This window comes from Coregonus lavaretus (assembly GCF_964263955.1).
Source record: "Coregonus lavaretus genome assembly, chromosome: 30".
NCBI classification, from domain to species: domain Eukaryota; kingdom Metazoa; phylum Chordata; class Actinopteri; order Salmoniformes; family Salmonidae; genus Coregonus; species Coregonus lavaretus.
This window is the reverse complement of record NC_140017.1, coordinates 1,317,592-1,333,485: the sequence shown is the minus strand read 5'-3', so window position 1 is coordinate 1,333,485 and position 15,894 is coordinate 1,317,592. Positions and strand designations below refer to the sequence as shown.

General features: G+C 42.4%; 1 protein-coding gene across 1 annotated transcript; it reads left to right on the top strand.

Moving 5' to 3' along the window:
• Positions 1-2,270: 2,270 nt before the first annotated feature.
• Positions 2,271-9,873, top strand: LOC311105708 (fibroblast growth factor 12-like; the record flags this gene model as incomplete). The annotated part of the gene is made up of 2 exons (XM_084147925.1): positions 2,271-2,469; positions 9,749-9,873. 2 exons carry the CDS (start codon positions 2,271-2,273, stop codon positions 9,871-9,873), a joined length of 324 nt encoding a protein of 107 aa, XP_084004051.1.
• Between the last annotated feature and the right edge of the window lie 6,021 nt (positions 9,874-15,894).

Below are 15,894 nucleotides of genomic sequence, written 5' to 3'. Positions count from 1 at the left end.
ATTCGACCATGAAGGCCTGATTCACACAGTCTCCTCTGAATAGTTGATTTTGAGATGTGTCTGTTACTTGAACTCTGTGAAGCATTTATTTGGGCTGCAATTTCTGAGGCTGGTAACTCTAATGAACATCTGCAGCAAAGGTAACTCTGGGTTTCCATTCCTGTGGCGGTCCTCATAAGAGCCAGTTTCGTCATAGCGCTTGATGGTTTTTGCGACTGCACTTGAAGAAACGTTAAAAGTTCTTGAAATGTTCCGTATTGACTGACCTTCATGTCATGTAATGATGGACTGTCGTTTCTCTTTGCTTATTTGAGCTGTTCTTGCCATAATATGGACTTGGTCTTCTGTATACCCCCCCCCCCCCCCCGTACCTTGTCACAACACAACTGATTGGCTCAAACACATTAAGAAGGAAAGAAATTCCACAAATTAACTTTTAAGAAGGCACACCTGTTAATTGAAATGCATTCCAGGACAATGACCCAACACACCTCCACGCTGTGTAAGGGCTATTTTACCAAGAAGCAGAGTGATGGAGTGCTGCATCAGATGACCTGGCCTCCACAATCACCTGACCTCAACCCAATAGAGATGGTTTGGGATGAGTTGGACCATAGTGAAGGAAAAGCAGCCAACAAGTGCTCAGCATATGTGGGAACTCCTTCAAGGCTGTTGAAAAAGCATTCCAGGTGAAGCTGGTTGAGAGAATGCCAAGAGTGTGCAAAGCTGTCATCAAGGCAAAGGCTGGCTACTTTGAAGAATATAAAATATATTTTGATTTGTTTAACACTTTTTTGGTTACTACATGATTCCATATGTGTTATTTCATAGTTTTGATGTCTTCACTATTATTCTACATTGTAGAAAATAGTAAAAATAAAGAAAAACCCTTGAATTAGAAGGTGATCTAAAACTTTTGACCAGTAGTGTGTATATATATTTATTTTTTAGCTAAAAAGGTCTGCCACACCTGCCCTGAATGATAGGTTGCCCCTGGCTACAGGTACAGACACAGGCTACTAGCCTAGGAGCTAGGTTTGCGTTACCTTGTCCCCAGGCTATATTGCGCGCAGGAAGTATGTATGGTGCGCGAGATCGGTTTTCGTGATGGAGACCTGCCTTTCTCATAGCCTTTGGTAAAATTATGTTACCAACAGATGTGTGCTGCTTGCGCATCTTCTGCCAAGCAGCCCTCCCCCTCACTCTCTTGCCTCCCTCCTGCTCTCTCTCTCTCTCTCTCTCTCTCTCTCACACACACACACACACACACACACACACACACACACTCGCTAAAACCCCCTGGTTTCTTCTCCCTCTCCCTTTCGCTCTCTTTCTCTCAGCCTCCGAGAATTCCTTATCCGAACCACAACCACGTAGGATTGCATAGAGAGAAAAAGGCTGCTCGCAAACCGAGCGATGAAGAGCAGACTTCACCGGTTGATCTGATAGTACTTTTCACTACAGGCTACAGTGAGATTAGTGTTTAGATTTTTCCCACAGGGCACAGATGTCAATTCACATTGGTTCAAAGTAATTTATGAAATTACGTGGAAACAACGTTGATTCAACCAGTGTGTGCCCAATGGGTTCGAATGATGTCTGATTAGGATGCTCATTACCTGTCATTCTAATGGCGACATAGATTTTTAGACGGTTCTCCAACTTGTTTTGACTCTCCGTCTTCCAGAGAACATTGGATTATTTTTACCTGGGGCTCGCGTGTCGAGCCCGTAGTTGCGCAAAGACAATACCAGGCTGCGAGGCTAGTGAGTGAGCAGTGTTTCCACACACATCCAGTGCGCTGTGAACTCAGAAAGTTGTGGAATGTCGAGCACTGGAAATTTAAGAGGAATGAAAACGATGGATAATGAAACTATTCACGGGACATTTTATCTGGATACCTGGGAATAATCGGGACTGGAGATAAAGAGCGTTGGAGAAATTTGCACAGTGTGCGAATGTAAAATATACATTTATGAATTAATGTATTTAGAGATATAGTAGCCTACCTATTTGTAAAGACTGCCATTGTAATATTTTATATGTATATCGATGTTGTTACCATTATTTGGATAACAAATATGTTTGATTTCAGCATTCAGCAAGTTCAGTCATTTTATTCACCTTACCTACATATTTGTCATCATGGCGAACTTATGCAACCTCATGCATTGGACCAGCCATAATCAGCACCCTCAGCAATATCTTGACAACATAGTAGATTTGGAGACGATTCAAGTGGTCTACACTCAGGTTAGTTTACCGGGGAGATGGCGGCGGCGCTCGCCAGCTCCCTGATACGCCAGAAACGTCAAGCAAGAGAAGGAAACAGCGAAAAGGTCACCACTTCCAAACGGCGCACCAGCCCCAGCAAAGATCCCCGCTCCTTGTGCGAGAGGCATATATTTACTGTCTTCAGCAAAGTTCGGTTCTGCAGCGGCAAGAAAAGACCAGTCCGCAGGAAACCAGGTCAGTGACCTCAGAGTAGTGCTGCGTTCAGTACATAAACGTAATAGAACGTTCAATTTAACGGAAACGGCGCTGTACTGAACGACCATGGAAAAACGGGGAGGGGTTGGGTTGTGGTTTCAAAATGCACTGCTTCCCTTTAAATACGTCACTCATTGCTTCAAGCCACACCCCGCACACCCACTGAGCGGAGCAAACATATCTCAAAGTCTGTTCAAGAACATACAGTACAAGGACGTTTTGGGAAAACATGTCTTTCTGGAAAAATTGTCCGCAAATTACCAAAGGTTCAAGCAAACTGAAAGTAAAAAAAAAATAAAAAATCGAGATAATCGCAGGGTTTGCTGTGATTAATCACAATGAATCGCAAATTCAGCATTTGATGAAATTCAGCTGTAATCTAAGATTTAAAAAAAAATATAAGACGCATTACAAGAATATTGACTTCAGGTAAATTGATACAGCACACTTTCTTTAACCTCAATGTCAGCTTGTTTTGACATCGCATTGTTGCTTTTAGCTGTATAGATCATGTATTTTCATTGTATTTTGAACGCTCCATCACTCTCCTTCTTGGTCAAATAGCCCTTACACAGCCTGGAGGTGTGTTGGGTCATTGTCCTGTTGAAAAACAAATGATAGTCCCATTAAGCGCAAACCAGATGGGATGGCGTATCGCTGCAGAATGCTGTGGTAGCCATGCTGGTTAAGTGTACCTTGAATTCTAAATAAATCACTGACAGTGTCACCAGCAAAACACCCCCGCACCATCACACCTCCTTCTCCATGTTTCACGGTGAGAACTACACATGCGGAGATCATCCGTTCACCTACTCTGCGTCTCACAAAGACATGGCGGTTGGAACCAAAAATCTCACATTTGGACTCATCAGACACAAGGGCAGATTTCCACTGGTCTAATGTCCATTGCTCGTGTTTCTTGGCCCAAGCAAGTCTCTTCTTCTTATTGGTGTCCTTTAGTAGTGGTTTCTTTACAGCAATTCGACCATAAAGGCCTGATTTCATGCAGTCTCCTCTGAACAGTTGATGTTGAGATGTGTCTGTTACTTGAACTGCAATTTCTGAGGCTGGTAACTCTAATGAACTTATCCTCTGCAGCAGAGGTAACTCTTGGTCTTCCTATCCTGTGGCGGTCCTCATGAGAGCCAGTTTCATCATAGCGCTTGCTGGTTTTTGCAACTGCACTTGAAGAAACTTTCAAAGTTCTTGAAATGTTCCGTATTGACTGACCTTCATGTCTTAAAATAATGATGGACTGTCATTTCTCTTTGCTTATTTGAGCTGTTCTTGCCATAATATGGACTTGTTTTTTTTAACCAAATAGGGCTATCATCTGTATACCACCTCTACCTTGTCACAGCCCAACTGATTGGCTCAAACGCATTAAGAAGAAAATAAATTCCACAAATTGACTTTTAACAAGGCACACCTGTTAATTGAAATGCATTCCAGGTGACTACCTCATGAAGCTTGTTGAGAGAATGCCAAGAGTGTGCAAAGCTGTCATCAAGGCAAAGGGTGGCTACTTTGAAGAATCTCAAATATAAAATATATTTAGATTTGTTTAACACTTTTTTGGTTACTACATGATTCCATATGTGTTATTTCATAGATTTGATGTATTCACTATTATTCTACAATGTAGATAATAGTAAAAATAAAGAAAAACCCTGGAATGAGTACAGTTGAAGTCGGAAGTTTACATACACCTTAGCCAAATACATTTCAACTCAGTTTTTCACAATTCCTGACATTTAATCCTAGTATAAATTCCCTGTCTTAGGTCAGTTAGGATCACCACTTTATTTTAAGAATGTGAAATGTCAAAATAATAGTAGAGAGAATAATTTTTTTCAGCTTTTATTTCTTTCATCACATTCCCAGTGGGTCAGAAGTTTACATACACTCAATTAGTATTTGGTAGCATTGCCTTTAAATTGTTTATCTTGCGTCAAACGTTTCGGGTAGCCTTCCACAAGCTTCCCACAATAAGTTGGGTGAATTTTGGCCCATTCCTCCTGACAGAGCTGGTGTAACTGAGTCAGGTTTGTAGGCCTCCTTGCTCGCATATGCTTTTTCAATTCTACCCACAAATATTCTATAGGATTGAGGTCAGGGCTTTGTGATGGCCACTCCAATACCTTGACTTTGTTGTCCTTAAGCCATTTTGCCACAACTTTGGAAGTATGCTTGGGGTCATTGTCCATTTAGGTTACCCATTTGCGACCAAGCTTTAACTTCCTGACTGATGTCTTGAGATGTTGCTTCAATATATCCACAAAAATGTCCTTCCTCATGATGCCATCTATTTTGTGAGGTGCACCATTCCCTCCTGCAGCAACGCACCCCCACAGCATGATGCTGCCACCCCCGTGCTTCACGGTTGGGATGGTGTTCTTCGGCTTGCAAGTACCCCCTTTTTCCTCCAAACATAACGATGGTCATTATAGCCAAACAGTTCTATGTTTGTTTCATCAGACCAGAGGACATTTCTCCAAAAAGTACAATCTTTGTCCCCGTGTGCAGTTGCAAACCATAGTCTGGCTTTTTTATGGCTTTTTTGGAGCAGTGGCTTCTTCCTTGCTGAGCGGCCTTTCAGGTTATGTCGATATAGGACTCGTTTTACTGTTGATATAGATACTTTTGTACCTGTTTCCTCCAGCATCTTCACAAGGTCCTTTGTTGTTGTTCTGGGATTGAATTGCAGTTTTCGCACCAAAGTACGTTCATCTCTAGGAGACAGAACGCGTCTCCTTCCTGAGCGGTATGACGGCTGCGTGTTCCCATGGTGTTTATACTTGTGTACTATTGTTTGTACAGATGAACGTGGTACCTTCAGGCATTTGGAAATTGCTCCCAAGGATGAACCAGACTTGTGGAGGTCTACAATTTTTTTTATAAGGTCTTGGCTGATTTCTTTTGATTTTCCCATGATGTCAAGCAAAGAGGCACTGAGTTTGAAGGTTGGCCTTGAAATACATCCACAGGTACACCTCCAATTGACTCAAATAATGTCAATTAGCCTATCAGAAGCTTCTAAAGCCATGACATCATATTCTGGAATTTTCCAAGCTGTTTAAAGGCACAGTCAACTTAGTGTGTGTAAACTTCTGACCCATTGGAATTGTGATACAGTGATTATAAGTGAAATAATCTGTGTGTAAACAATTGTTGGAAAACTTACTTGTGTCATGTACAAAAGTAGATGTCCTAACCGACTTGCCAAACTATAGTTTGTTAACAAGAAATTTGTGGAGTGGTTGAAAAATTAGTTTTAATTACTCCAACCTAAGTGTATGTAAACTTCCGACTTCAACTGTAGGCGTGTCCAAACCTTTGACTGGTACTGTATGTCAGACACGTGTGAAGTTTCACATTTATTTTTTACATGTACATTTATCCCGTGAACAAATCACATGAACAATGTCACGTGAAACAGAAATTCACGAGCCAGACACGTTAAGTTTTACATGTATTTGTCACATGACTCAGACAGACACGTGGTTTCCCAACATTTTCATATGTAACATTCTAAACCAGACAACGTGATTAATCATAATATAAAGAAATGGGTGCACTAAAATTACAAAAAGTTATAACTGATTAACTCAAGATAGCCCTGATTCAAAATCATGTCTTTGTCAAAAAGTATCTGTTTACATTCATTCCAAAAGCAAACCTATTCACACATTTCCAAATACATTACAATTTCATTTAGGCCTGTGTATTAAATGTAACAAAACCCAATGGACAGCTAAACACATCAGATGCAAAAATGGCTAGCTAGGATGAAATGGAAGGCTAGCTATTGCCTATCACTAAGCTAGCTAGCAGTTAGCAATTAGCATGCAACGATTAGATACACCTTTCATAAAAAGTTACCTTCTAAAATACATATAATTACTGTGGTTCATATGTAAATACACTCAATATGAGCCCTCGTTTGTAAAAAATATAACGATTTAAGAGCCAAAACATTTATAATGGAATTAAAATATATTCTGTTCTCATTGACTTGCATACAAAAGTGAACTAGCTAGCTAGCTACTTAGCTTGGCTACACTCATGTAAATGTGAAAATCTCACTTGATCAAAACAATTAAATTATACATCAAAATTACCAGAACTCAACACCGTTTAGTTAAACATGTTATCTCTAGATTCTTTAAAAATAACCATGTGTATAAACCGGAAAACAGGATAAAAAATGAGACACGGAGAGCTAGCGTCTCTGTTCTTTTCACTGGGCTTCATCCAACAGTCACGGACCAACGTACGAGAAAAAGAGGCAGCGCCTGCAGCAATAACACTCTCCCTAGTGGTAGTGCTAAGTATACATGTACAGTGCCTTCGGAAAGTATTCAGACCCTTTGACTTTTTCCACATTTTGTTACATTACAGCCTTAATCTAAAATGGATAAAATAAATATATAATCCGCAGCAATCTATACACAATACCCCATAATGACAAAGCGAACAGTTTTTTTTACATTTTTGTAAATGTATTAAAAAGAAAAAACAGAAATACATTATTTACATAAGTATTCAGACCCATTGCTATGAGACTCGAAATTCAGCTCAGGTACACCCTGTTTCCATTGATCATCCTTGAGATGTTTCTACAACATGATTGGAGTCCACCTGTGGTAAATTCAATTGATAGGATATGATTTGGAAAGGCACACACCTGTCTATATAAGGTCCCACAGTTGACAGTGCATGTCAGAGCAAAAACCAAGCCATGAGGTCGAAGGAATTGTCCGTAGAGCTCTGAGACAGGATTGTTTGGAGGCACAGATCTGGGGAAGGGTACCAAAAAATTTCTGCAGCATTGACAGTCCCCAAGAACACAGTGGCCTCCATCATTCTTAAATGGAAGAAGTTTGGAACCACCAAGACTCTTCCTAGAGCTGGCCGCCTGGCCAAACTGAGCAATCAGGGGAGAAGGGCCTTGGTCAGGGAGGTGACCAAGAACCCGATAGTCACTCTGATAGAGCTCTAGAGTTCCTCTGTGGAGTTTGGAGAACCTTCCAGAAGGACAACCATCTCTGCAGCACCACCAATCAGGCCTTTATGGTAGAGTGGGCAGACCGAAGCCACTCCTCAGTAAAAGGCATGACAACCTGCTTGGAGTTTGCCAAAAGGCACCTAAAGACTCTCAGACCATGAGAAACAAGATGATCTGGTCTGAGAAACCAAGATTGAACTCTTTGACCTGAATGACCTGAATGCCAAGCGTCACTTCTGGAAACCTGGCACCATCCCTACAGTGAAGCATGGTGGTGGCAGAATCATGCTGTGGGGATGTTTTTAAACGGCAGGGACTGGAAGACTAGTCAGGATCGACGCAAAGATGAACAGAGCAAAGGACAGAGAGATCCTTAATGAAAACCTGCTCCAGAGAAAATAGCTGTGCAGCAATGATCCCCATCCAGCCTGACAGAGCTTGAGTGGATCTGCAGAGAAGAATGGGAGAAACTCCCCAAATACAGGTGTGCCAAGCTTGTAGCGTCATACCCAAGAAGACTCGAGGCTGAAATCGCTGCCAAAGGTGATTCAACAAAGTACTGAGTAAAGGGTCTGAATACTTATGTAAATGTAATATTTCAGTTTTTTATTTCTAATAAATTAGCAAAATGTTCTAAAAACCTGTTTTTGCTTCGTCATTATGGGGTATTGTGTGTAGATTGATGATGGATTAAAAAAAAATCAATTTTAGAATAAGGCTGTAACCTAACAAAATGTGGAAAAAGTCAAGGGGTCTGAATACTTTTCGAAGGCACTGTATATCAATGCAACACTATGGAGGACTACAATAATAATGGAGTGGATGGCTTGGAAGTAAGAAATCATTATTTTGTATGCTCAGCTATGCTAAGTAACCTTTTTACAGAATGGCATTACTGAATTTGCAATTCTACATTTGGAAACCATTGTTACTGCAACATGTTTACACCACCTTTTCACATGTGAGGAGAATAACACTATTTCAACCCCCACATGTGAACTTGTGAAGTTTTCTTACATGTGAAACTGCAAATGTTCACGTGTTTAATATGTACATTTATTTAACTATTCTTCTTCTTGTTGTTATTCTCCTCACATGTGAAAAGGTGGTGTAAACATGTGAAATCTAAGCTCATTATGTGAAAACAGCCACATTTCACACATTTTTGTTGTTGTTGTGCGGGTTCCTCCAGTACTTGAAGTGAAGGAAGGCACACTAACGACCTGGACCAGAGCTATCAGTGTCCATGTTAAGGTGAAGCATCGTTGGTGAAGAATGCTTTATTGATCAATGGGCAAATTCTCACAGTTAGGCTACAAGCAAGTTAGTCAGAGGTTTAAGAGTATCATATCTATCACCGATGGGTGAGAGGAGGCGGACCACACATTTCTGCATCCTATTTAACGTATCCCTCCACCTTTCAGTGTTTCTATCACCACTGGGTCTGCCTCATCATCAGCGTTTAACTGGCACACCGACTTGCTCTAAATAGTGCTGTATTTTAGGCTTTTTCCATCTCTTCCTGCATGATTTGGGTGTCAGGCGGCTGTAGTGCCAAGATTATCTGTCCCACATTGTGTGCCCTGTTCATGATTTGGAGGTGGCTTCTTAGACCGTTTGTTTTTCGGTTCGGTTTTGATCCATTAACTGAAAGATTTTTATCTACAAGACTGGGAGATGGTTTTCCACTGATTAGTGTTATGTTGGTATCTGCATTCTCTGAATGGCCCTAACGTACAAGTAGCTGTCGTAATTAACCTCATTCTTTTTATTCTCTTTACCATTGAGTGATGGTCTGAGGAGGATCTGTCTGCCTCTCTGTCATGGTGGGAGGCATTGTTTGCTTGTGTGTCATCACATGTATCACACGGCAAATCATTCATTATGTAGCCTATCACATGGCACTGCAATAATGGGTACTAACTCAGGCTTACACTATAAGACCAGGGGTTTTTCCTGATCACGTGACCTGACCAGACCTGGAAGAACTCTGGGCCCTAGTTATAGTCTAGTGTTTCCTGGTCAGCCCCTAATCATTGAAAAGGATACCAAGGGTATGAGGGCATGGCATTCAAGTGTTTTGGTGCCTTAAGTGACCTTGTTCATTGCAACGGAAAACTAAAATTAGTATTCTTATTGGACACATTCAGGTAGTTCCTCCCTGTTTCAGTCCATTTTATTCTGTTTGGTGCTTAATGAACATGACCCAAGCAGCTAGCTAACCCTTATCCCTGTTGTGTTGTGTTGCAGAGCCGCAGCTGAAGGGCATTGTGACGCGACTGTTCAGCGAGCAGGGCTTCTACCTGCAGATGAAGCCGGACGGCACCATAAATGGGACCAAGGACGAGAACAGCGACTACAGTGAGTTTATATGACACACATTACAATTCCCAACATGCACATCTCCTATCATACAATCTGAAAGTACAATACACTTTGTCCTGGTGATGCCTAGCCGTACGATAACATTTCATCATGATAGTGTACATGGATATTGACAAACCGCAATCTAGAATTCCACAGAGATTACCTGTGCAAGCCTCAACACTCATTTACATTTTTTACATTTACTCTTATCCAGAGCAACTTACAGTGAATACATTTTTATTTTATTTTATATATACTGGCCCCCTGTGGGAATCGAACCCACAACCCTGGCGTTGCAAACGCCATGCTCTATCAACTGAGCTACATCCCTGCCGGCCATTCCCTCCCCTACCCTGGACGACGCTGGGCCAATTGTGCGCCGCCCATGAGTCTCCCGGTCGCGGCCGGCTGCGACAGAGCCTGGATTCGAACCAGGATCAGACCACTGCGCCACTCAGGAGCTCCACACACACACGTCTGCGTTACCTTCACACACCTGTCAAACAGGGTTACGTTTGTGTCACCTTCACAAACAACTCTCTGTGTGACCAGCTAAATCTGTGCAGACACACTGAAAGGAGTGGAGTTGAGTAGAGAGGAGTGATAGATGGCCCGCACTCTGTCGCTGTATTTCTCAGCTAGGCGAGCCGGTCACACTATCAGTGTCATCGCTCTCCACTCTGTTTCTCAAACAACCTATTAACTGTCGGGCCAGGAGCATTCCCCTCCATCCGTCTGGCGGGAAGGTGATCTGTCCCCTCCCTGACTTACATGCAGTATCAGCCTGGAGGTACACAAGTTACATGCATGTACATGTAAGTAAGGGTTGGCCCTGTAAGTCACTTTTATCCAAAGCGACTTAGTCATACAGTACGTGCATACAGAGGACCACTCATCCAATCTTTGTGCTCTTGGAGTGAGGCACAACATGTTGCCAAGGACAGAATGAAGTGGAGGGAGCTCATTGTCTCAATAGAGATGAAGAGTATTAAGTAAGTAGTTAACCTGTGTGCTTGGTCGACTCACACACAACTACTATTTCCCCTATATACAGTGGGGGGGGAAAGTATTTAGTCAGCCACCAATTGTGCAAGTTCTCCCACTTAAAAAGATGAGAGAGGCCTGTAATTTGCATCATAGGTACATGTCAACTATGACAGACAAATTGAGAAGAAAAAATTCCAGAAAATCACATTGTAGGATTTTTTATGAATTTATTTGCAAATTATGGTGGAAAATAAGTATTTGGTCACCTACAAACAAGCAAGATTTCTGGCTCTCACAGACCTGTAACTTCTTCTTTAAGAGGCTCCTCTGTCCTCCACTCGTTACCTGTATTAATGGCACCTGTTTGCACTTGTTATCAGTATAAAAGACACCTGTCCACAACCTCAAACAGTCACACTCCAAACTCCACTATGGCCAAGACCAAAGAGCTGTCAAAGGACACCAGAAACAAAATTGTATTTTTGTAGACCTGCACCAGGCTGGGAAGACTGAATCTGCAATAGGTAAGCAGCTTGGTTTGAAGAAATCAACTGTGGGAGCAATTATTAGGAAATGGAAGACATACAAGACCACTGATAATCTCCCTCGATCTGGGGCTCCATGCAAGATCTCACCCCGTGGGGTCAAAATGATCACAAGAACGGTGAGCAAAAATCCCAGAACCACACGGGGGGACCTAGTGAATGACCTGCAGAGAGCTGGGACCAAAGTAACAAAGCCTACCATCAGTAACACACTACGCTGCCAGGGACTCAAATCCTGCAGTGCAAGACGTGTCCCCTTGCTTAAGCCAGTACATGTCCAGGCCCGTCTGAAGTTTGCTAGAGTGCATTTGGATGATCCAGAAGAGGATTGGGAGAATGTCATATGGTCAGATGAAACCAAAATAGAACTTTTTGGTAAAAACTCAACTCGTTGTGTTTGGAGGACAAAGAATGCTGAGTTGCATCCAAAGAACACCATACCTACTGTGAAGCATGGGGGTGGAAACATCATGCTTTGGGGCTGTTTTTCTGCAAAGGGACCAGGACGACTGATCCGTGTAAAGGAAAGAATGAATGGGGCCATGTATCGTGAGATTTTGAGTGAAAACCTCCTTCCATCAGCAAGGGCATTGAAGATGAAACGTGGCTGGGTCTTTCAGCATGACAATGATCCCAAACACACCGCCCGGGCAACGAAGGAGTGGCTTCGTAAGAAGCATTTCAAGGTCCTGGAGTGGCCTAGCCAGTCTCCAGATCTCAACCCCATAGAAAATCTTTGGAGGGAGTTGAAAATCTGTGTTGCCCAGCGACATCCCCAAAACATCACTGCTCTAGAGGAGATCTGCATGGAGGAATGGGCCAAAATACCACCAACAGTGTTTGAAAACCTTGTGAAGACTTACAGAAAACGTTTGACCTGTGTCATTGCCAACAAAGGGTATATTAACAAAGTATTGAGAAACTTTTGTTATTGACCAAATACTTATTTTCCACCATAATTTGCAAATAAATTCATTAAAAATCCTACAATGTGATTTTCTGGAAAAATAATTATCATTTTGTCTGTCATAGTTCAATTTTGTTTCTGGTGTCCTTTGACAGCTCTTTGGTCTTGGCCATAGTGGAGTTTGGAGTGTGACTGTTTGAGGTTGTGGACAGGTGTCTTTTATACTGATAACAAGTTCAAACAGGTGCCATTAATACAGGTAACGAGTGGAGGACAGAGGAGCCTCTTAAAGAAGAAGTTACAGGTCTGTGAAAGCAAGAAATATTGCTTGTTTGTAGGTGACCAAATACTTATTTTCCACCATAATTTGCAAATAAATTCACTAAAAATCCTACAATGTGATTTTCTGGAGAAAAAAATTCTCTGTTTGTCTGTCATAGTTGACGTGTACCTATGATGAAAATTACAGGCCTCTCTCATCTTTTTAAGTGGGAGAACTTGCACAATTGGTGGCTGACTAAATACTTTTTTCCCCCACTGTATGTCAAAGTGTGTGTGTTAGTGCTGCAGCACACACTGTATTGCAGGGGCGAGATTACCTACTGTACCTGGCAGTCATGAAACGGTAGAGAAAAGTGGGCGGTGGCAGCCACGGTTCCCACGGTAACTCAACTCGCAACTCTGCTGAACAAAAAACTATTCAGCAAAGGAAAGTCAAACTTCCTCCTCCCTTCTCCTCTGCTGTAGCAGGCGGAGAGTAGAAGTAGAAGAAGAAGAAGAAGTATCAGAAGGAACATTTCACAGCATATGAGTCTGCAGAGCTTCAGGGGAAGGAGAATAGAAGAATAAACAGCTGGCAAGATGTTGGCCTTATTTCTTTCACATCTCCTACTCATATTGAGGAGATAGATGGCGTAGAGAAGCCAGAACGATCTAATGTAAACTCATGAGCTCTATGAGAAGAAGAAAGGAGAGGAGGGAAGAGAAGCGAGGAAAGCTGATAAGAGGAGGAGGAGGAGAGAGGGGAAGAGAGGAAAATATGGGGGAAAGACAATAGAGGAGGTAAAGAGGGCTGATAAGAGGAGGAGGAGAGAGGAGAAGAAAGGAGAGGTTGGAGCCAGACCCAAAATGACAGGCAGCCGCCTGCCCAGTTGTGCTTTTTCAGTGGATGGATGGTGGATGCAGTACAATATGTGTTTTCGTGGAGAGAGAGAGGATTAATGCCTGGTGAGCTGTGTAGCCAAAGGGCTCCTTCTTCACAGAGGAGCTCAGTTGCACCCACTCACAATGCTGAAGTATTTTTGCATCCCCTCCTAATCCCGTTGGATTTGCGTCCTCGCGGATTATATCACCTATCCCTCTCTGTTAAAAAAACAACTTTTATCTGCCTAGCCCACATCAGCGCATCCGATAGGCTTAGCGTTGTTACGTGATCCATGAATGATTGTCCCAGCTCTGCTTTGTGAGGATTGGCATTGTGGAGCTCCATAAGGTTGGCGTTAACATGAGCTTTATGGGCTGCCGGAATTCAAGTGCTTTTTTTTCTGGGATTTTGCTCAGAATCCAGGAAGCAGTGGTGAGAAATGCTGCCAGGCCTTAGGACGGTTTTGAGGATATGATGTTAAAGGGACAATCTGGGATTGGTACATCCGTTTTTGGACCTTTAATAAATGATTTGATAGATAGCCATTGATTCTTAAAAAATATAATTGATAAATGCCTCATGAGCTTAGTTCAACTGTCACCTTTAAATATAAACTTTCCTAAATCCATTGTTTGTAAACAATGTAATTGTAAACAAATACTGTACAGCCTAAAAACATTGTTAGGGCCTGGACTCTATTCATAACGCAGCACTGTGGACAGCTGACAATTCCGTTTTTAAAGGTCATTTCCAATTGAGCCGACATGTACAGCATTTCCAGTGAATGCAGTCACCGTGATAGTGAGAACAATGCCTTTTACATTTTTGTAAGTTGCTTTGGCTAAATGGCATTTACAGCGCATTTGGAAAGTATACAGACCCCTTGACTTTTTCCACATTTTGTGACGTTACAGCCTTATTCTAAAATTGATTCAATTGTTTTTTTTCCCCCATCATCAATCTACACACAATACCCCATAATGACAAAGCAAAAACAGCTTCCAACCTTTGGCAGCGATTAAAACCTTGAGTCTTCTTGGGTATGACGCTACAGGCTTGGCACACCTGTATTTGGGGAGTTTCTCCCATTCTTCTCTGCAGATCCTCTCAAGCTCTGTCAGGTTGGATGGGGAGCGTCGCTGTACAGCTATTTTCAGGTCTCTCCAGAGATGTTCGATTGGGTTCAAGTCCAGGCTCTGGCTGGGTCACTCAAGGACATTCAGAGACATGTCCCGAAGCCACTCCTGCTTTGTTTTGGCTGTGTTCTCAGGGTCGTTTTCCTGTTGGAAGGTGAACCTTCACCCCAGTCTGAGGTCCTGAGTGCTCTGGAGCAGGTTTTCATCAAGGAACTCTCTGTACTTTGCTCCGTTCATCTTTCCCTCGATCCTGACTAGTCCCTGCCGCTGAAAAACATCCCCATAGCATGATGCTGCCACCACCATGCTTCACCGTAGGGATGGTATTGACCAGGTGATGAGTGGTGTATGGTTTCCTCCAGGTTTGGCATTCAGGCCAAAGAGTTCAATCTTGGTTTCATCAGACCAGAGAATCTTGTTTCCCATGGTCTGAGAGTCCTTTAGGTGCCTTTTGGCAAACTCCAAAAGGGCTGTCATGTCCGTCTGGCCACTCTACCATAAAGGCCTGATTGGTGGAGTGCTGCAGAGATGGTTGTCCTTCTGGAAGGTTCTCCCATCTTCACAGAGGAACTCTGGAGCTCTGTCAGAGTGACCATCGGGCTCTTGGTCACCTGCCTGACCAAGGCCCTTCTCCCCCGATTGCTCAGTTTGGCTGGGCGGCCAACTCTAGGAAGAGTCTTAGTGGTTCAAACGTCTTCCATTTAAGAACGATGGAGGCCACTGTTTTCTTGGGGACATTCAATGCTGCAAAAATGTTTTGGTACCCTTCCCCAGATCTGTGCCTCCACACAATCCTGTCTCAGAGTTCTACGGACAATTCCTTCAACCTCATGGCTTGGTTTTTGCTCTGACATGCCATGTCAACTGTGGGACCTTATATAGACAGGTGTGTGCCTTTCTAAATAATGTCCAATCAATTAAATTTACCACAGGTGGACTCCAATGAAGTTGTAGAAAGATCTCAAGGATGATACATGGAAACCGGACACCCCTGAGCTCAATTTCGAGTCTCAAAGCAAAGGGTCTGAATATTTATGTTATTAAGGTATTTCGGTTTTTTATTTTTAATACATTTGCAAACATGTCTAAAAACCGGTTTTTGCTTTGTCATTATCGGGTATTGTGTGTAGATTGAGGACATTTTTTTATTTAATCAATTTTAGAATAAGGCTGTAACGTAACAAAATGTGGAGAAAGTGAAGGGATCTGAATACTTTCCGAATGCACTGTATGCAAAACAAATCAAAACAAGCACATAAAGCGGCAGGTAGCTTAGTGGTTAAGAGCGTTGTGCCAGTAACCGAAAGGTC